Source organism: Cebus imitator, unplaced genomic scaffold (assembly GCF_001604975.1).
Source record: "Cebus imitator isolate Cc_AM_T3 unplaced genomic scaffold, Cebus_imitator-1.0 Scaffold717, whole genome shotgun sequence".
NCBI classification, from domain to species: Eukaryota; Metazoa; Chordata; class Mammalia; order Primates; family Cebidae; genus Cebus; species Cebus imitator.
In genome coordinates this window covers 270,398-292,641 of record NW_016108032.1, presented here as the reverse complement: position 1 = coordinate 292,641, position 22,244 = coordinate 270,398, and the positions used below count along the sequence as shown (strand labels likewise).

The window sequence follows — 22,244 nt, the reverse complement described above, 5'->3', positions numbered from 1 at the left end:
GAGCAACAAGAGGGAAACACCATCTAAAAAAAAAAAAAAGAAAGAAAGAAAAAGAAGTTAAGATGTGGCGCAGTGGCTCAGGCCTGTAATCCCAGCACTTAGGGAGGCCAAGGCAGATGGATTACCTGAGGTCAAGAGTTAGAAACCAGCCTAGCCAGCATGGTAAGACCCTGTCTCTACTAAAAACACACAAAAATTAGACGGGCATGGTGGCAGGCCTGTAATCCTAGCTACTTGGGACACTGAGGCACGAGAACTGCTTAAACTCAGGAGGTGGAGGTTGCAGTGAGCTGAGATCATGCCACTGCACTCCAGCCTTGGTGACAGTGCAAGTCTCTGTCTCAAAAAAAAAAAAAAAGTTTAAAATACAAAAAACATTCTAGGTTAACAGTTATATAATAAAAATTTAAACTGTCTCATAACAGTTAAACAATGGAAGCTGACAAAAGGAATAATGTAGACTAAAGTTATCAGGGAAAGCTGTATTTATGATGTTCCATCTTAATTCCTGATAGTAATTTCTTGCTATTCTTGCTAGTTGATTTCAAAGTCTTTAAAAACTAACCCATCTTTATATCGTATGTTCTAGATAGAGTCGCTGATTCTGGATTCTGTAATGTTCAGGATTACAAAGGATCACTCACTCAACCTGTTCTCTTAAGACATGGCACAGATCCAGTTAAATCTCTTCATAAAGTTTCATGGGATGATGGTGGGAGAATTCCTTCCACCTCTCCATTTTCCTTTAAATGTATGACATATAGATTTTTACTATGTTTTGGAATAATTTGCTTTCAATAATTGACTCCTATTCAAACTTACCTAAAATCTGAATATGAATTGTCTTAAAAGATAAGGGAAAAATTTTGATTTTTATTAATTGAGACGACACAGTGTTCAAGGTTTTTTGTTTGTTTGTTTGATGCGGAGTTTTACTCTGTCACCAAGGCTGGAGTACAGTGGGTGATCTTGGCTCACTGCAACCTCCGCCTCCCAGGTTCAAGTGATTCTCCTGCCTCAGCCTCGTGAGTAACCGGGATTACAAGCATGTACCACCAAGTCTGGCTAATTTTTCTGTTTTCAGTAGAGATAGGGTTTCACCATGTTGGTCAGGCTGGTCTGAAACTCCTGACATCATGATCCACCCTCCTTGGCCTCTCAAAGTCCTGGATTACAGGCATGAGCCACTGCACCCGGCCATGCTCATGGATTCTAAAAGGCCCATATTTTTAAGAAATTCATACTGAAGTATTTATGGGTGAGATGATATGATTCCTAGGATTTGCTTAAAAATACTTAAGTCAAAAGAAAAGGAGACAAGACAGATGAAGGAAATGTAATAAAAAGTTGTTTACTATAACTGAAGGAGGGTATATGGACGTTCATTATATTATTCTTTTGTGTATGTGTAAAATTTTTCATTAAAAAATTTTAAAATGTTGTCCAAATAGAGAATTAGCATTTTTATTACACAGTCTAAATGATTTATTTAGAAAGATCATACTCTAAAGATCACTGAACGACTATGGCTATTGAACAACAAAAGTATTTTAATTTTCTTCCAAAATTATAGTTGAAAGCCTCAAATATTTGTCAATACATGATGTCAAATGCAAAGAATAAAGATTCTGAAAATGAAATGCAACTCATTAAAACCATTACTCATCAAGTGTTGCTGCCTGATTATCGTTACTGGTAAGATAATCAAGTAAGTAACCAGCACAATTCTCCTGGTCTTTTGTAGTATCAGTATTAGAAGCCACCCAACAATGTAGTTTACAAAAGTGAACAACACCTACACTCGCAGAAAGTTAAATAAGAAAAAAATACCTGAATAAATGAAAGAGCTCTCTAGATGAATTCACTAATGCTGTTTCAGTAACCCACTGAATGCCAAATATTTCCGATATATCTTCTTCAAAATTAGTTGGTAAAGGATCAAGATTCAAAATTAATCTGAAATGAAAATTATGTTTTAATCTCATAAAAAGTATGTATTAAGTACCATAATACAACTGCACTCAGGAGGCTAAGGTAGGAGAATCCCTTGAACCCGGGAGGTGGAGGCTGCAGTGATCTGAGATCGCATCATTGCACTCCAGCCTGGGAAACAGAGGGAGGCTCTGTCTCAAAAACAAAACAAAACACACCAAGAAGGATTCTAAAAAACGTATTTCTGCCTGTCTTCACCAGTGGTCTTCAGTTGCAGAATTTCATCCTAGAGGGAACATTTAATTTTTAAAACTGCTAACAGTTATTCTGAGGCATATCAGGAGAATTGTATCCAACTAATGAAGGTGGGTACTCTACGGTCTCTAACAAGGTACAATTACAAAGTCAACAAAAATTAATTTCCTGACTGAAACTGCCTCAGCAGGTATTACCAAAAGATTTCAAGAATAGCAGTTTTACTGCGATATGTATGTACCTGCCCAATGTAAAATAAGTCTATAAGACTTCTATATGTATAGGTAGGATTAGAAGGAACAGGGCAACAAAAAATGTTTGCCTTTCTTAAAAATTACAGGAGAGCTTCAGAGTATCATCACACTCTTTCAAAGGAAATACCATTTCAAAAGGCTCGGATAGTTAGGAATTCACTTTAAGTAAAAGAAAACTTAGTGCCCAGCTCCCTACAGTAAGGGAACATCAGTTAACAAGGAAGTTTTCCCTAATACACAAAATACTTTAGATATGCCCTTACCAACAAGCCAACAGCAGAACTGATATTCATTTGTACTCTTATGATATACTAAGCTGATTTATAAAACATTGTTTGGTGAACACCAAAATTTAGTGGGCTGAAATGACAACTAACATTCCTAAAAAACTGGTGAATAATCAGATGAGGGGAAAAAATCTGCGTTTTACCTACCGTTTAAGGGCTCCACTGCAGAGGTAGGATTCTCCAGAAAAATGTTTTCCTCCTCCTCTGTTGTCAACAGCACAAGAAAAGCAAGGAGGTTTGCACCACTCCGTCCCCAGCTCCAGCTCTAAGCTGTCAGTCAGGAACGTCGGGGAAACAAAACAGTTCTCCATTGTTTACTTCATGTTCTGAAATGTCTGAAGTTCGTCGTATCCTTAAGGGCTCCAAAGAGAAGGTGTGAAGAGTCTCCTGGAGGTGGGGGCCGAGAGACTGGGGGTTACCTCACAAAGTTCCCAAGACGTCCCCCATCACGAAGGAAAAACAAACGAAAAACCCAGACCAAATCCCCAATTCTTCTCCCCTGCCGCTCCGCCCATCGAGGGTGTCAGAACTTAAGACAAAATGCACAACCCACTCTGGCTGTGGCAGGGACTTCGAAACCCGCCCACTAGGTCCGACTCTGCAGCCCAGGACAAGGAGAAAAGGAAAGAAATGTTTCCAGGACAGAGCGTCCTGGGCTCGCCTGGCAGCTGCGCCCTCCGCAACGTCACTAACCCGCTCTCCGCCCGTCTCCCAGCAGCAGGGTTGAGAAAGCTCCCTCGCCAGCTGGGGGTGGACACCAGGAAGGCAGTCCCGGGCGCCAACCCCGATCCTCCGAGCCGCGGGCGAGACCCACCATGCCCGCGCCCGGCAGCACTCGGGTGGAGAAGGCGGGGAGACTGCATCCCGCGCATCCAGCTGCAGCCGGGACCCCGGGCGACGGTTGCCCGCGGTATCTGTCGTACCTGCTCACACTTCCAGCCCCCGAATTCTGCCTCCTGAGACCCCAACTACAACCAGGAATCTGTGGAGTCTAAACCGCAAACAGGCAAAATTCCCGCCACCGCGCGTCCGCGTACCGGAAAGGCGGGGCCGAGACGCAGCCGGGCCCCGGCAACCAATCCCTTGGCGTTAGCTGCGCGGAAACAGTCGGTGCTCCACGATTCTCGCGAGAGTCTGTCAGCCTGGGACAAAGTATAGAGAAACTTTTTTTTTTTGGTACGTTTAATTGGTGCCTTCGGCTGGAAGGCGGAGCCTGGTTAAAAAAAAAAAAAAAGAAAAAAAAAAAAGGAACTGCTGCTGAGGCGGAGGAGAGGAGGATTTAAGGACTGTGGGTTTCTCTTCTGGCTCGACTGAAGGGAAGAGATTTAACTCCAGTGAGTACGAAGTGAGTGCCTCTCACACCCACAGTCGCGCCGTCGCCTCTTCTCGCTCTAGGGCCAGCAACTCTTGTTAGAGTGCAGGATACCTTTTATTGTCCATGGACTGTGAGGCAGGCAAGTGTAGCAATGAATTTTCTCTGTAACCGATGGAACAAGTAAACAGAAAATTAGTGTGGGAAACTTTGAAAGCACTACCAACCAGCTTGACCTAATTGACGTTTATAGGTGAGCAACCCAACAGTAGCAGCATTCTCTCTCTCTCTCTCACACACACACCATTTCTTAGTAGCAGAATACTTTCTCTCTCTCCCCCTCTCCACACACACACACACACACACACACACACACATCACTTCTTAGTAGCAGAATACTCTCTCCACACACACACACACACCACTTCTTAGTAGCAGAATACTCTCTCTCCGTCCCCCCACATATACATCACTTCTTACTAGCAGAATATCCTCTCTCTCTCTCTCTCACCACACACACACACACACACACACACACACACACACACTTCTTACAAGAAAACTCCAGGCCAGAGCAGGCACAGTGGTTCATGCCTTTAATCCCAGCACTTTGGGAGGCTGAGGCGAGTGGATCCCTTGAGACTACGAGGTCCAGATCAGCATGGGAACATGGTGAAACCCGGTCCCTGGTCTCTACCAAAAAAAAATAAAAAAATTAGCCAGGCGTGGTGGTGCTCATCTGTAGTCCCAGCTACTTAGGCTGAGGTGGGAGGATCACTTGAGCTGGAGAGGTCAAGGCTGCAGTGAACTGTGAACGTGCCACTGTACTCCAGCCTGGGCACCCAAGCAAGACCCTGTCTCAAACACAACAAAACAAACAAAACCCTCCAGGCCTAATGGCCTTACTGTTAAATTCTCCCAAACATTTAAGGAAGGAATAATACAAATTCTATATTAACGCGTAGAGAAAATAGAAGGAGATTGGATGCTTGTTTTATGAGGCTAGCACCACACTAATATCAAAACCTGACAAAGAAAAGACAAGGCAACTACAATCTGATATCACAAGCAAACATAAAGGCAGAAATGTAAAGAAGCAAAATCCAGCAGTACATAAAAAGGATGACATATGACAGCCGGGCGTGGTGGCTCACGCCTGTAATCCCAGCACTTTGGGAGGCCAAGTGGGCGGATCACTTGAGGTCAGGAGTTTGTGATCAGCCTCGCCAACATGGTGAACCCCCGTCTCTACTAAAAATACAAAAATTAGCTGGGTGTGACACGTGCACCTGTAATCCCAGGTACTTGGGAGGTTGAGGCCGGAGAATCGCTTGAACCCAGCATACGGAGATTGCGGTGAGTCAAGATCATGTCACTGCACTACAGAGTGAGACTGCCTGAAAACAAACAAACAAAAAGGATGACATATGACAAGAAAATTAGATTCATGTTAGGAATACAAGGTTATTCAAATGTCTACAAGTAATCAGTTCATTATATCAACAGTCTTTATTAAAAGAAAAACGATGTCATCTCAATAGATGCTAAAAGAACAGTTGAGAAATTCAACATCCGTTCATGATAAAAACTATCTGCCAACTAAGAATGGAAGAAAACTCCCTACCTGATATGTGATGTCTATGACAAGCCTGCTATTAACATCATACTTAGTTATAAAAATGAATTCCCCTAAGATTGAGAAAAAGGCAATGATGTCCACTTTTTCCACTTCTTTCAACATTTTACTGGAGGTAACTAGTCAATGCAATAAGGAAGAGAAAAAAATAAATGTTATATAGATTGGATAAGAAGAAGTAAAACTGTCTTGATTTTCAGATAACATAATTATTCATATAGAAAATCCTAAAGAATCTTTACAAATATCTATAAAAACTAATTTATGAGTTCAGCAAGGTGGCAGAGTTCAATGATATACAAAAATTAATTGTATTTTTATAGACATGGAAAGACCATTTGAAAATTAGAATTTAGAAAATAATATTTAATGATCTCAAAATACTAAAATTTAACAAAATATGCACCAGATTTTGTTTGTGAAGGATTGCAAAATATTGCTGAAAAGTATTCAAGAATATTCAAGTAAATAGAATGAGATAGCATAATCGTAAATTGGAAGACTCAATATTATTAAAAGTTCTTCCCAAATTTGTCTATGGATTCAAAGGAATGCCAATCTAAATCCTAATCACAGAGGAATTTCTTTTGTAGAAATTGACAAATGCATTCTAAAATTGATATGGAAATGCAAAGGGCCTAGATGAACCAAAACAATTTTGAGTAAGAATACTGTTGAAAGACTTCCAGTACCTGATTTCAGGACTTCTGATTAAGTTACAATAATCAAAGCACTGTGATTTTGATCTAAGAATAGACATAGCTAATGTGATAGAATTGAGAATCCAGTAACAGGCCCTATATACATTTGATCAACTGCTTTTTGTCACAGGTGAAAAGGATAGTCTTTTCAAATAGTGAGAGAACTGTTGGATACTGATATACTTAAAACTGAACTTATATTATAAAATTTAACTCAGTAAGGATTATAGACCTAAATGTAAGAGTTAAAACTCTAAAAACGTTTAGATATTCAGCTTGCTAGTACACAAGAAAATACCAGCAAAGAAAAGCAAGAAATAAGGCTAGTCCACAGGAGAAAAACCAAGCGTATGTGGTATTTCTGTTATGATGTCTGTCATGAATGAAAGAATGGATAAGCTATGTCGAATATTGCTGATAGGTGGAATAATAAAAGAAAACAAATTAATCATTGGGATTGGCAAGAAATAGGTCATTACTAATGTTGATGAAAGCCATTTAAGTTGAGTAGTTGGGGAAAAACATCTGATTGAAGTGGGTTGTACAGAAAATGGGAGGTGAATCAGCAAATGCAGAAACTACCCAGGAATTTAACTTAAAGCATAAAAATTAGGGCAGAGGGACATATAGGAATCAAGAAATGGTGTTTTGAAGATAAAAGATGTTAGAACATGTTTGTGAGGCTATGGCAATTATTAAATGGAAAGAAAAAAGATGATGAACAAAAGGGGAATAATTGCAAGAAAACAGGTATTGAAAAGATGAGGGAATAGTATACACTACACAGATGATATATCAGCCTCTGATAGGATCAAGAAAATTTTTTTATTGTAATAGGAAGAGTAAACAGTATACAGATTAAGATGGCTGGAGGTGTTGAACTAGGTATTGGAAAATTGAGTTGCTCTTGTTTTATTTCATCTATTTCTCTATGACACATCAACTGGAAGTAAGAAGAAAAAATAATTGTTAGAGATTAGAGAAGAGGTGTGATATTGTCATATTGGTGAGAAGAAAAGTATATTTACTAAGGAAAGATAATAAGAATGTCTGAAAGTGTTGTATCATTTGAGATTTGTGACAAAAAATTAGAGTTCAGTCATAATGGTTTTGCCATTTTCTCCAGCACCATTCAGCTACTTGGTAAAAGAGGGGAGGACAGGCTGGGCGCAGTGGCTCACACCAGTAATCCTGACACTTTGGGAGGCCAAGGCGGGTGGATCACTTGAGGTTAGGAGTTCAAGACCAGCTTGGCCAACATGGTAAAACCCTGTTTCTACTAAAAATACAAGAATTGGCTGGTTGTGGAGGCACACACCTGTAGTCCCAGCTACTCAGGGAGGCTGAAGCAGAAGAATTGCTTGAACATGAGAGATGGAGGTTGCAGTCAGCCAAGATCATGGCACTGCACTCCAGACTGGGTGACAGAGTAAGACTCCATCTCAAAAAAAAAAAAAAAAAAAAAAAAAAGTGGGGGAGGATATATGATAGAATTTGAATGTTGAATAATAAGTGAACCCATTCTGATCATCTATTCTAGTGTTTTCAGATATCAGACTCAAAGTCAAAAAATGTGTTATTTATGTCATGTTTTGTAGGAGGGAAACTTTTCACAAATTCAACTTAATATGATATATTCCAATGATTAAAAGGTCTTAGTTTCAGCAAAGTTATCATGATTTTAATTGAAATCTTATTTAAAGTTTAAGACTGTTCCCTCTTATCCCTTAAATGTAAACGAGGATCACCTTACCTCTTTAGAGCTCTTATATCTAGAATTGGATTAAACATTGTAGCAATATTTGATCAATATTAAGTGCAGTTCTAGTGATCTTATTATTACAGTTGGTCACTGTTGAGGATGCACTGAGATAGTTCAACTCAGTTATGGCTTTTAGTTCTGTGCTGTGCTATTGAAAATACTAGGTTATCTTTATGAGCTATCTATTGCAAATGTTTATACAACCTACCGTAGGAAGCTGGCTTTCTGTTGACTCACAGTATTTTAGTGCACTAATTTTGTGCAACAGATAATGAACTGTTAACCTCTCAAGTGCTACTCCCTGGCACATATAGTATGATTTAAACAACTACTTGAGTAGCAACGGGGAAATGTAGTTGGTTAAGAAGGAACAACTTTCTATAAAAGGAAAGAGAAATTTTCATACAACTGTTCAGGGCACTAAGTCATTAACAAGGAAATGCACCACATAGAACCTTGAAAAAAACCTATGAACAAGAAAAACTTCATTATTGATCCTCATTCATTTTTCTGTAGCTTTAGCATCTTTCCCTCCCACGTGTGCTCTTAGTCCATCTCCTTTTACCTGCAGGAGAGCTTGATCTATTAATTACTACTATTTTTTTTTTTTTTGAGACAGAGTCTTACTCTGTTGCCAGGCTAGAGTGCACTGCCATGATCTCGGCTCACCGCAACCTCCACCTTCCGGGTTCAAGCAATTCTCCTGCCTCAGCCTCCTGAATAGCTATGACTACAACTGTGTGTCACCACACCCAGCTTATTTTTGTAATTTTAGTAGAGACAGGGTTTCACCATGTTGGACAGGATGGTCTTGATTTCTTGATCACCTGATCCACCCACCTCACCCTCCCAAAGTGCTGGGATTACAGGCATGAGCCACGGTGCCCGGCCAGTTACCACTATTTCTTCAACCTTCAACCACTCCCTCTCTCCTGTCTTCTCTCCCTAAGCCTACTGTGAACAGTATCTTTTAAGGTGCCTCTCAATAATATCTGCCAGTATTCATGTCATTGTGCAGTCTTCCCTCCTTGAGTGTGGACTGAACCTAAAGACTTGCTTCTGTTGATTAGAATAAAGCAAAAAGTGATGAGATATCACTTCCATGATCAAATTACAAAAGACTGTGATTTATATCTTGCTAGAACTCTCTCTCACTAACATTATTCCCCTCTTGGCTTCTTGACTAGTTCACTTTGATAAAGTAAACAGTCATGTTAGAGAAGCCGACATGGCAAAAACTGAGAGCAGACTCTGGACAATAGGCAGTGAAAAACCATGATCCTCAGTCCATCAGTCCACGAGGAACTGAATTCTGCTAACAAACATCTGAGTGAGTTTGGGAAGCAGATTCTTCTGCAGTTGAGCTTTGAGATGACTAGACCTAGGCAAGTATATAGTAGAGAATTTAATCTTGTCCGAAAAGGAGTCAGGGCCTTTGCCCTTGGCTTATGAAAGGTAATTTCTAAGCCTCTGGAATGTGGTGTCTTATAAGGGTGTCTTTTTTGCCTGGAGCCTAGGATCATACAGGCAAATGTGATTTGGGCTGGCAGTTAGCCATGCCTGAAAGATTAATAATGTAATTTAGGGTGGGTCTTTGAGTCACGTGGCATCAGTCAACCTGGAGACTGAGATAAACCATCTGACTAATCACTGTAACATGCCTTCATAATGAAGACCCACTAAAATGCTGAGCAATGAGGTTCAGGTGAGCTTCCCTGGTTGACAGTATTCTGTGCATATTGTCTCACATTGATGATAGGCAAGTAATCGTGACTTCACTGTGAAAAGAAAACAGAAGTTTGGTACTTTCTCAGACTCTGCCCTATGTGTTTCTTTTCTTGGCTGATTTGAATCTGTATCATTTCCTTGTAACCATAATTGTGAATATAATAGCTTTCAATGAGGCTCTATGAATTTCTCTAGCAAATTTTCAAAGATTAGGGTGATTTTGAGAATCCCTTGAACCTGCAATTGGAGTGAAAATTGAGGGCAGTGCAAGTGTGGACTGTCTGCCCTCAACTTCACAGTTGGCTAAACTCTTTTAGCAACACTGCTGACAGTTAACCTGGCAAGTTTACCGCACCTGTAAAAGACCTTGAAACAGAGGACTGTATTAAGCCATCTTCAGATTTCTAGCGGAGATAATAAATTTTGTTAATATAATAAAAATTTGTTATCTTGAGAAACTATGAGATAATAAATTTGTTGTTTCAAGCTACTAAGTCTTGGTGTAACTTATTATATGGCAATAGATAATATAATTAATAACATACTTTAAAAAAAAAATAAAGCTTGGTTCAAGCCATGAGTTCAATATCAGCTTGGCCAACAAAGCAAAACCCTGTCTCTACAAAAAATTTTAAAAATTAGCTAGGCATGGTGGCACATGCCTATAGTCCTAGCACTTTGAGAGGCAGAAACAAGATAATTGCTTAAGCCCTGGGATTGCTCCATCTCCCAGTAGTTGGAGGCTGCAGTGGGCTATGATTGCACCACCGCACTTCAACTTGAGCAACAGAGCAAGATCCTGTCTCTGAAAAACTTTTAAAAATTAAAAAAATAAATAAAGTGGCCAGGCGTAGTGGCTCATGCCTGTAATCCCAGCACTTTGGGTGGCAGACGTGGGTGGATCACTTGAGGTCAGGAGTTAGAGACTAGCCTGGCCAACATGGTGAAACCCTATCTCTATTAAAAATATGAAAATTAGCTGGATGGTAGTGGTGCTCACCTGTAATCCCAGCTATTTGGGAGCCTGAGGCTGGAGAATCACTTGAAACCGGGAGGAAGGTGGCAATGAGCCAAGATCGGCCATTGCATTCCAGCCTGGGTGACAGAGTGAGACTCCATCTAAAAAAAAAAAGAAAATTATAATAAGCACCTTTCAGGTCTCATGCTGTCATATGTATCTTTTAACTAACAGCCTTATTTTTAGATTATTTTTAATATCAGTTAAAAATTTTTTTTATCTTTTATTTTTACAGATGGAGTCATGCTATGTTGCCCAGGCTATTCTTAAACTCCTGAGGTCAAGGGATCCTCTCACTTCAGCCTCCACTGTCTATAAAATAGATTAGTAAAAACCAGATGTGCATCAAGAAAAACATATTAATAGGCCAAATTAGCCTTCTGGCTGTCAGTTTGCAACCCCTCAATTCTATCCTATATCAGAATTTCACTATGCAAATGAAGATGGATTTTAAATATTTTATTTAAAATAAAATATTTCATTTTAAATAGGTAAAACTGTTCTGTGCCCTTTACCTTCTGCTTCTTAACACATTTGAAAAGTTACCTGCAGATTTAAAAAGGGGCTGGGAATAGGACACCTGAATTGACAGTCACTCTAACACAATGGGGAGTAAAAGAGGGGTGGCTGTCCAAAGCAAAAGAAGAGTGCTATTACCAAAGAAAAGAGCACGAGATGCTCTAAGGCCAAGGCAGCAGATGCCTTCCTGCCCTCTTCCTGCTGGTGGGCTTTGCTTACTTTCCTATATACCACTTAATATCACTCTTTCTGTGATGTCACTTCCTATCATAACACCTCCACGTCCAGAAAAGTAAATTATTTTCTCCTTTACTTTTTATAAGTGTGTCATCAACTATAATGTGCCACAGCTGGAATATATATATCTTCCTGCCTGTTAGAAGTAGCTTCCTTCAGAGAGAAAGATTCTACCACACAAGTAGGATGATGCACTGCTTCCTGCCTTGCTTCTAGTCACAATCTCTTGCACTTTTCCCTCAGTTACCTGTTTTCCCCTTCTCCTGCTGTCTTCACAAATTACAGATCCATAGCTGTGTTTCTAAGACTGTAGTAATGATATCTTCTGCAACCTGCTTGCAAGCTCCTCAACCCTAGCCATCTTCCAACACTCTACTTTTTTTGAACAAGGACTATACTGAAGGCCCTCCTAATGTTTTACAGTCCTTTCCTAAGCATTCTGAGTTACATTTTTACATCATACAGTGAGTACATGTAGGTTTTTTACATATATATGCAGATAATCATGCCTATGTCTGTTTTCTTACCAGACTATAAGATTAAGATTTATTATTATGTCCTCAGTACTTAGGATAGTACCTGCATATATGGTAGGTCCTTACAAATATTTTTGATTAAATGAGTAGAATGTTGCATTTGGTGTTTACTGATAATTATATCTTTTGGAAATTATATGTTTTAGAAATCTTTTCGAAAGATATTATTATGTCACTTGCTTTGACTCAGAGTTTCTGCTGAGGGACAAACCTGAGAAAAATAGCTGTAATGTACTCAATATTCTAACTGAGGTGCCAGACCACTATTGCAAAGGAGATGCCCAAAATTTGCTTTTATCAGCAAATTCGCTTTTATTAGCTCATCGTGTGTGTGTGTTTGTATAAAATAATTCTCTAGAGTTAGGATTTCTTTAGAGATTAAATATGGAAGGCTGCAATGTTTTCACTCTCCTTTAAGCTAAATAGGGGAACTTCAGAAAATCACTTTGAGAGGCTCACATGTATCTTCTGGCACTCAGAACACACAGAAATTGATCCCTGTCTGGATGCTGACAAATCTAAAGGCAAAAGGTTGGCTAGAGTAGCTCTTGTTGGCAGGGCAAGGAGTGAGTGCTGTGGAAGGAAAAAACTGTACTGTCACTAGGGTAGGGAAACAGTGTGTGAACCCTGAGGCAGGGAGCCAGACCTGGGTTGTCTTGGGAGGGAACTTGTCCAAGAGGACTGCTTGCAGGCATCGGGTAGCATCAACAGAGACTGGAAACCAGGTGGCTGGCAAGGGAAGGCATAAATTGGGTCAAACCTCTGCTTAAAACCCTGCAGTGGCTTCCTACTGTACTTAAAGTGGAATCTATACTCCTCACCTTTGTGATTTGAGCCCTTCCTATGCCCACAACCTTATCCTCCACCTCTCTTACAAAGTGTCAGCCACATGGCCTTCTTTCAGTTCCTCTCATGTACTGTATTTTTTGCTGCCTCAAAATGTTTGCACAAACAGTGCCTTATGCCAGGACTGTTTTTTCTCTTGCTTTTTCTAGGCCCGGCTCCTTTATGTCCTTGAGATCTTGGCTAAATTTCCTTTCCTTTTAGAGACTCTCATGGACCCCTCAGTTTAACATAAGTTTTCATAATAATTTGAGTTTGGCAAAGTTGCAAATGGAATAAAACTCAATATAACCACAACTTAACAAGAAAAAAGGTTTCTATTCCTCTCACAAGAAAAAAGATTTCTATTCCTCTCAATGTGAGTCATGTAGTCAGTCTAGATCTGGTAGACCTACATGGTGTCAGAATTCAAGGATCCCTAATCCTGTCTTTACAGTGATTGGCCTCTACTTTAAGTTTATGTCATTGTCAATGAGGGCCGTTCCTGCTGCAGCCAGCACATGTATATTTGAACTGTCAGGAAGGAGAAAATGGGAAAAGGGCACAGGCCCTTCCTTCTAAGGTCAATTCTGGAAGTTGCTTATACTACATCTGTTTACATACCACTGGCCTGAACTTAGTCACACACTCCCATTTAGCCACAAGTTAGACAAGCTGGGAAAGATGATCTTTATTCTGAGTGGCCACATGCCTAACTAAAATTAGAGGATAGGTTAAAATGCATATAAGGGACTACTGATAGTTGCTCCCACAAACACCCATCAGTATGTTTTCTCACAGCACTAACTTATAGAGGCTAAGGCTTTTCTTCCTTGTGGAAGCTTTCTTTGATCACTACTAAAGAAAATTTCTGTAATTTACTTTATTCTTTATTTAATCTCATCAGGCAGAGTAGGGGTCTCAATTACAAGTGACAGAAAATTCAGTTTTAAAATGGCTTAACAAGGAAACCAGTTTCATTGCCATTCACATGGAAGTCATGTAACCATTCTGGGATTTGCATGGTACTCTATGGTATCATGGAATAGTTAAGTTATATCAGTCATCAAACTAGCCTGTGGGCTAAATCTGGCTTATCACCTGGTTTTGTAAGTAAAGTTTTATGGGAACACAGCCACTCCTATTGGTTGAAGTATTATTTATAGTTGCTTTCTCACCAACTGTTTCAAACTAATGGCAGAGTTGAACATTATGGCCCACAAAGTCTAAACTATTTACTTTCTAGCCCTTTGAAGAAAATGTTTGCCAACTCCTGAGTTACATTAATTGGTTTTCTGAATAGCATGTGTTTAAAGGCAATACACTCCTTGGAGCTCTAAGATTGTTTTTCCTTAGAAAGCCAGTAATTGTAAGAAACAGTGTTTTAAATTTGTTCCTACAACACCTCACCACACCCCCAATATCTTCTTTAATTTCTGTTTACTGTGGGAGGTTAGTGAGAATTTTCTCATTTAGCATTTTTAGCTATCTAATCGTCATAATATCACCATTCTAAGAATCAGAGTACTAGAACAGGAAGGTGCCATAGGATTACCCTGTGCCCACTCTGGTGTGCCACCTAGATTCTCCCTCCAGGGGAAAATACTTATTTCCCCAGAAGCTGAAGTGTTGTTGTCAGCTCTTAGCAGTCAACCCTTTTTAGAAGTGCTTTGGGTAAAAAGTGCTTGCTCAAAGTAAGGCATCTGTCATCATAACTGTTGGCACAAATGTATAAATGCCCAGTCTTCCCTATTTCTCTCCTAGCTTGGGATACCTATGAAGGACCAGCCCAACTTCCAAGCTCCTATTAGTTGGCCAAGGCCTTATTGAGGTTCCATTGCAGCCCAGCATTTCCTTCTGCCCAGTTCTACTTCTCTTCCTTCCACGTTGTTATTTCCAAGAGTATACCTTGATAGATTTCTTGCATATTAATCTCTAGGGTTTTCCTAGGGAACCCCAACAACAAAAATAACCTAATCCAATTGTCTGATTTTGGAAACTGAATCTTGTGGACTTTCTAAAACATGGAGATGGGAAGAGGAAGAGCCAGAATTTTGGAGCCCAAAGATCTGTGTCCTTTCCACAATAATATGATAACTCATTTAATTGCCAGAATTGTCTGATTACTGTTTAATCCCTTGAGCTTCTGTAAAAAGCAAAACTTAAAGAATCTATGAATTATTATAGCTTCCACTTGATATTTTGATAATGTAATATCAAGAGACTGTATTAATTAAACTTCACTCAGATCTGTTCACTGGGTTATGGTGGATGAGGTGGAGTGAAGATTGTTTAAAGATCAACATACATGATCTGATTCCCATGGATAAACATACATGAGTTTGATTCCCACATTCTGCACTTTCTAAACTGTACAATCTTGGTCAAAGTTCTTAGACCTTCTTAGTAAGATTTATTATCTGAGAATTGGATGTCAACACTACTTATTAGAGGCATAGGGGACCTTCTTCTTATTCTATTAATTTAGTTTACCTGAGAAGTATTATCCATTCTATTTTATTGCATTCTATTCCATGAGGAATAGCTGAGAATTCTAAGGTATTTTCATCAATATAATAGTTAAGGAAAAGGTCTGGCTGGCAAGATGTCTAAATAGGAACAGCTCCAGTCTGGAACAGCTCCAGTCTGCAGCTCCCAGTAAGATCAACGCAGAAGGCAGTTGCTTTCTGTATTTCCAACTGAGGTACCTGGCTCATCTCACTGTAACTGGTTAGACAGTGGATGCAGACCGTGGAGGGTGAGCCAAAGCTGGGTCGGGTATCACCTCACCTGGGAAGCTCAAGGGATTGGGGAGCTCCCTCCCCTAGCCAAGGGAAGCCCTGAGGGACTGTGCCATGAGGGATGGTGCATTCCAGCAAACATACTATGCTTTTTCCATGGTCTTCACAACCTGCAGACTAGGAGATTCCCTCAGTTGCCTATACCACCAGGGCCCTAGGTTTCAAGCACAAAACTGGGCAGCCATTTGGGTAGACACCAAGCTCTCTGGAGGAGCTTTTTTGTTCATACCCTAGTAGTGCCTGAAATGCCAGTGAGACAGAACTGTTTACTCCCCTGGAAAGAGGGCTGAAGCCAGGGAGCCAAGTAGTCTAGCTCAGTGGATCCCACTCTGACAGCAAGCTAGAATCCACTAGCTTGAAATTCTCACTGCCACCATAGCAGTCGAAAGTCAACCTGAGATACTCAAGCTTGGTGGGGGAAGGGACGTCTGCCATTACTGAGGCTTGAGTAGGCAGTTTTCCCCTCACATTGTAAACAAAGCTGCTGGGACGTTTGAACAGCTTTGCAAAGCCTCTGTAGCCAGACTGCCTATCTAGATTCCTCCTCTAAGGGCAGGACATCTATGAAAGAAATGTAGCAGCAGGGCTTATAGATAACTTTCCCATCTCCCTGGGATAGAGCACCTGGGGAAAAGGGGCGGCTGTGAGTGCAGCTTCAGAAGACTTAAACGTTCCTGCCTGCTGGTTCTGAAGGGAGCAGCAGATCTCCCAGAACAGCACTTGAGCTCTGCTAAGGGACAGACAACCTCCTCAAGTGGGTCCCTGACCCCCATGCCTCCTGACTGGGAGATACCTCCCAGCAGGGGTCAACAGACAAGTCATACAGGAGAGCCCTGGCTGGCATCTGGCAGGTGCCCCTCTGGGATGAAGCTTCCAGAGTAAGGAACAGGCAGTAATCTTTGCTATTCTGCAGCCTCTGCTGCTGATACCCAGGCAAATAGGGTTTGGAGTGGACCTCCAGCAAACTCCAACAGACCTGCAGCAGAGGAGCCTGACGGTTAGAAGGAAAACTGATAAACAGAGAGAAATAGCATCAACATCAACAAAAAGGATGTCTACACAGAAAGCCCATCTGAAAGTCACCAACATCAAAGACCAAAGGTAGATAAATCCATGAAGATGAGGCAAAAAGACTGAAAATTCCAAAAACCAGAACTCCTCTTCACCTCCAAGGGATCACAACTTCTTACCAGCAAGGGAACAAAACTGAATGGAGAATGAGTTTGACAAATTGACAGAGGTAAGCTTCAGAAGGTGGGTAATAACAAACTCCTCCAAGCTACAGGAGCATATTCTAGCCCAATGCAAGGAAGCTAAGAACCTTGAAAAGAGGTTAGAGGAATTGCTAACTAGAATAACTAGTCTAGAGAACAACATAAATGACCTGATGGAGCTGAAAAACACAGCATGAGAGCTTCATGAAGCATATACAAGTATCAGTAGCCAAATTGATCAAGCAGAAGAAAGGATATCAGAGACTGAAGATCAACTTAATGAAATAAAGCGTGAAGACAAGATTGGAGAAGAAAGAATGCAAAGGAAGGAACAAAGCCTCCAAGAAATATGGGACTATATGAAAAGACCAAAAACTACATTTGATCGGTATACCTGAAAGTAATGGGGACAATGGAACTGAGTTGGAAAACACTCTTCAGGACATTAATCAGGAGAACTTGCCCAAACTAGCATATCAGGCCAATATTCAAATTCAGGAAATGCAGAGAACATCACACAGATACTCCTCAGGAAGAGCAATCGCAAGACACATAATCGTCTGATTCACCAAGGTTGAAATGAAGGAAAAAATGTTAAGGGCAGCCAGAGAGAAAGGTTGTGTTACCCACAAAGGGAAGCCCCTCAGACTAACAGCGGATGTCTTGGCAGAAAACCTACAAGCCAGAAGAGAGTAGGGGCCAATATTCAACATTCTTAAAGAAAAGAATTTTCAGCCCAGAAATTTCACATTCAGCCAAATTAAGCTTCATAAGTGAAGGAGAAACAAAATTCTTTACAGACAAGCAAATGCTGAGAGCTTTTGTTACCACCAGGCCTGCCTTACAAGAGCTACTAAAGGAAGCACTAAATATGGAAAGGAAAAACCAGTACCAGCCACTGCAAAAACATATACCAAATTGTAAAGCCCATCAGCACTATGAAGAAACTGCATCAACTAACAAGCAAATAACCAGCTAGCATCATAATGACAGGATTAAATTCACACATAAGAATATTAACCTTAAATGTAAATGGGCAAAATGCCTCCATTAAAAGACACAGACTGGCAAATTGGATAGAGTCAAGACCCATTGGTGTGCTGTATTAAGGAGACCATCTCACTTGCAAGGACACATAGACTCAAAATAAAGGGATGGAGGAATATTTACCTAGGCGGGGGAAAAAAAAGCAGTGGTTGCAATTTTAGTCTCTTTTAAAACAGACTTTAAACCAACAAAGATCAAAAAAGACAAAGAAGGGAATTGCATAATGGTAAAGAGATCAATGCAACAAGAAGAGCTAACGATCCTAAACATATATGCACTCAGTACAAGAGCAACCAGATTCATAAATCAAGTTCTTGGAGACCTACAAAGAAACTTAGACACCCACGCAATAATAGTGGGAGACATTAACACCCTGCTATCAATATTAGACAGATCAACAAGACAGAAAATTAAAAGGATATTCAGGACTTGAACTCAGCTCTGGACCAAGTGGACCTAACAGACATCTTCAGAACTCTGCACCCTAGATCAACAGCATATACATTTTTCTCAGCACTACATCAGACTTATTCTAAAATGGACTACATAATTGGAAGTAAAACACTTCTCAGCAAATGCAAAAGAACGGAAATCATAACAGTCTCTCAGACCATAGTACAATCAAATTAGAACTCAGGATGTTGAGGCATGTTTTTAATGTGCTTATCGGCTATTCTCATTTTATGTGTGTGTGTGTGTGTGTGTGTGTGTGTGTGTGTGCGCGCGTGCTTGAGACAGAGTCTTGTACTGTCACCAGGTGCTAGGCTGGAGTGCAGTGACACAATCTCGGCTCACTGCAACCTCTGCCTCCCAGGTTCAAGCAATTCTCCCCCATCAGCCTTCCAAGTAGCGGGGACTATAGGCACATGCCACCATGCCCAGCTAATTTTTGTGTTTTAATAGAGACGGGGTTTCACCACATTGGCCAGGATGGTCTTGATCTCTTGACCATGTGATCCTCCCGCCTTGGCCTACCAAAGTGCTGGGATTACAGGCATGAGCCACCATGCCCAGCCTCATACATTCTTTGGTAAAATGTCTTATGAGATATATATGTTCCATTTATTTTCTCCCAGCACATGGCTTTTCTCTTTTCAATATTATTAATATCAGATATTTATTATTTATTTCCTTCTGTTTGCTTTATCTTTAGTTTTCTCTTCTATTTCTAATTTTTTAAGGAAGAAGCTAGATTGTTGATTTGAGACTTTTCTTCTTTTCTAATAAAGGCATTTAATTCTATTTATTTTCCCCTAAGCAATTATTTAGCTGTGTTACACAAATTTTGATATGTCATATATTCATATTCACTCAATTAAAAATATTTTCTAATTTTCCTTGAGACTTTATTTTTGACTCATGGGTTATAGCAGGTCTTTGAATAACATTGTTTTTCTCAACATCATTTTATTATAACATTAATGAGGAAAAAAAAAAAAACAACAATTCCCAGTTCCCAGCCAGGGCCATTGTCTGTTGGAATTTACACATTTTTCCCACGTCTGCATGGGCTTCTCTGGATACTCTGGTTTCTTCCCACATCTTCAAGATGTGCACATTGAATGAATTGGCGTGTCTACAAGGTCCCAGTGTGAGTGAGAAAGAGCATGTGTATCTGTGAATGCACTTGCAATGGGATGGCATCTTGTACAGGTCAGGTTCCCACATTGGCCCCTGAGCTGCCCAGATAGGCTCCAAACACCCACTACCCTGAACTGGAATAAGCATGTAAACCATTATCTTACTTGTTTTTATTAATCTTTGCTAAATGTATGTATAGTTCACATTTATTTCAATGTTTAATATTAGAAGTGTTTTAGACTTTATTTAGAAGCTTGGTAATGCTTTTGTGACCAGAAATCTGCTGTGAGAACTTAACTCTTGTTTTTATCAATCGACCTGTAGCAAAACTGTTTATTTTTATAGGTTATTTAGCTCAAAGTTGCAGTTTCCGAGAACCTATTGATGACATTAACTGAGGACTTACTGTGTTTAGTAGTGTGTTCCTTGATTTTCAAATATTTGAAGCTTTTTCAGATATTTTTCTATTATTGATTCTTATTTCATTATGGTCTGAGAACATACTTCGTATGATTTCAGTCCTTTTATTTTTGTTGTTTATTTTACCACCCAAAATATAATCTATTTTGGTGAATGTTTCATGTAAACTTGAAAATAATATGTATTCTGCTGTTGTTGGGTAGAGTGTTCCATAAATGTCAACCAGGTCAGGTAGTTGATCGTGTTGGTCGGGTTTTTTTATATGCTTGCTGATATTCTCCGTGTTCTAGCGATTACTGAGAGAAATGTTGAAATGTCCAAGTATAACAGAAGATTAATCTATTTCTCTTTTCAGTTTTTACTTTGTGTGTTTTGAGGCTCTGTGGTTAGGTTCATACACATTTAGAATTGCTATATCCTATTAGTAAATTGACCCTTTTATCATGATGTAATTTTCTTGTTTATTCCTAGTAACTGTCTTTGTTCCAAAGCCTACTTTGATGCTAATATGGCAACTCCAGCTTTCTTTTCATTAGTGTTTACTATGTAAACACTAATAATTTATAATAACATAACAATTTTGTTTTTAATCTATCTATAATATTATATTAAAACTGAGTTTCATGTAAGCAGCATGTGGTTGGATTTTATTATTTTATTCAACCCAACAGTCTGTCTTTTCATTGGTGTGTTCAACTCGACAGTCTGTCTTTTCATTGGTGGTTATATTTTAATTTAATGTAATTATTGATGTGATTACATTTAGGTCTACCGTTTTATTATTTTCTGTTTGCCCTATAAAATGAAATAAAAGTAGGCCCCTAGGCAAAACAAAATGGACTCCTTGTGGCAAAAAGAGACCCCAGAAAACTTTAAATCAGATTCTACAGCTTTAACAAAGCAAGAGGTCAGTCAAGCTTTGATATTCACTTAGCTTACTAACTAACACAAGATATTCATTCCTATAATTAAACAGAAGCCAGTTCCTGCAAAATGTCTAGATTTGTCCTCCAACCTCAACAGACCACCTGTGTTGTGGCCAAACTCTGTTCTATCATCATGGTTTCACCATGACAGCTGACAGCATTATGAAGCATTTCTTCCTGATAAATGACCACCAACCACAGACTGGTTCTGGCCAGTCCACAGAAACTGTGCACAAGATGCCTTTGTGTCCTATGTTTACATTTTGACATAAATAACCCAATTGCATTTCATGTTAATGTTAAATCAGTGCCCCAAAGTGAACGTGGGATGCATATAAAATATTAATATATGTTTACTCACTGAGCATGCATTTGATTTCCTCCATAAATATTCATAGATTCTCCTATAACCTGCAAAATGTATGTGTTATACCTAACCCCCTTGGACAGAAATCCCAGCCTCTCCCCTTCATCTTTGAAGCATATACTTTTTTCTTTTTTTTTTTTTTTTTTTTTAACAGCTCTCTGGGTTTTTGTTGTTGTTGTTCCATGTTCCCTCTTATTTGTATTCTTTTAGATTATTTTGTATTCTGCTGACTACTTTTTAGTATTCCATTTTAATTTATTAGCTAGCTTTCTGGCCATATATTCCTTTGTAGGATATTTATAGTGATTTATCCAGGGATCACAATATACATCCTTAATCTCTCAGGATGTGAGCTAATATTTATCACCTTAAATAAAATGTAACCTTACTACCATACAGATCCCTTTACCCTCCCCCTGCTTTTATGGTGTACTTGTCATATTGTTATACTACCTATATTGAAAAGCTACCCAGATATCATGATAACTTTTTATTTCAAGGGTCATATACTATCAGATAAATTGTCTGTTATTTTCCCAAATATTTATTGTATGGTTACTCTTCCTTTATTCCTGAAGTTCCAGATTTCCTTCTGGTATCATTTACCTGCTGCCTGCCTGAAGAATTTTCTTTAGCATTTTTTTTCAACTAAGACTGCTGGCAATGAATTCTTAGTTTTTTTTCATCTGATGATGTCTCTATTCACCTGCAAGTTCCTGAAGGATCTTTTCAGAAGATGTATTATTCTGCATTGACAATTATTCTTTCAGCATTTAAAAGGTGGTGTTCTATTGTATTCTAACCTCAATGTTTTCTCATAAGAAGCTGCAGTCATTCAAAAAATTGTTCCCTTAGTGTACTGTGTCATTTTCTCTGGTGGCTTTTAATA

General features: G+C 39.4%; 1 protein-coding gene and 1 long non-coding RNA gene across 6 annotated transcripts in view; one reads left to right on the top strand and one right to left on the bottom strand.

Annotated features, from left to right (window-relative positions):
* MMS22L (MMS22 like, DNA repair protein) overlaps positions 1-3,873 on the bottom strand; it is a 144,009-nt gene extending 140,136 nt beyond the window's left edge. For 2 of the 5 annotated variants that reach the window (XM_037735053.1, XM_017518957.2), the window contains exons 1-3: positions 3,543-3,759; positions 2,876-3,115; positions 1,831-1,956 (exon numbers count right to left, since the gene is read on the bottom strand). In XM_037735053.1, the coding sequence (XP_037590981.1) occupies positions 1,831-1,956; positions 2,876-3,039 (290 nt within the window). In that variant the 5' untranslated portion in view covers positions 3,040-3,115; positions 3,543-3,759. Of the gene's footprint in view, positions 1-1,830; positions 1,957-2,875; positions 3,116-3,542 lie in introns of all 5 variants that reach the window. The other 3 variants (XM_037735054.1, XM_037735052.1, XM_017518956.2) reach the window with 3 other exon arrangements.
* Positions 3,874-3,982: 109 nt separating this feature from the next.
* Positions 3,983-22,244, top strand: part of LOC108296482 — a 249,324-nt gene continuing 231,062 nt past the window's right edge. Inside the window, exon 1 of the long non-coding RNA XR_001821884.2 lies at positions 3,983-4,073. This is a non-coding gene — a long non-coding RNA (uncharacterized LOC108296482). The remainder of the gene's footprint in view (positions 4,074-22,244) is intronic.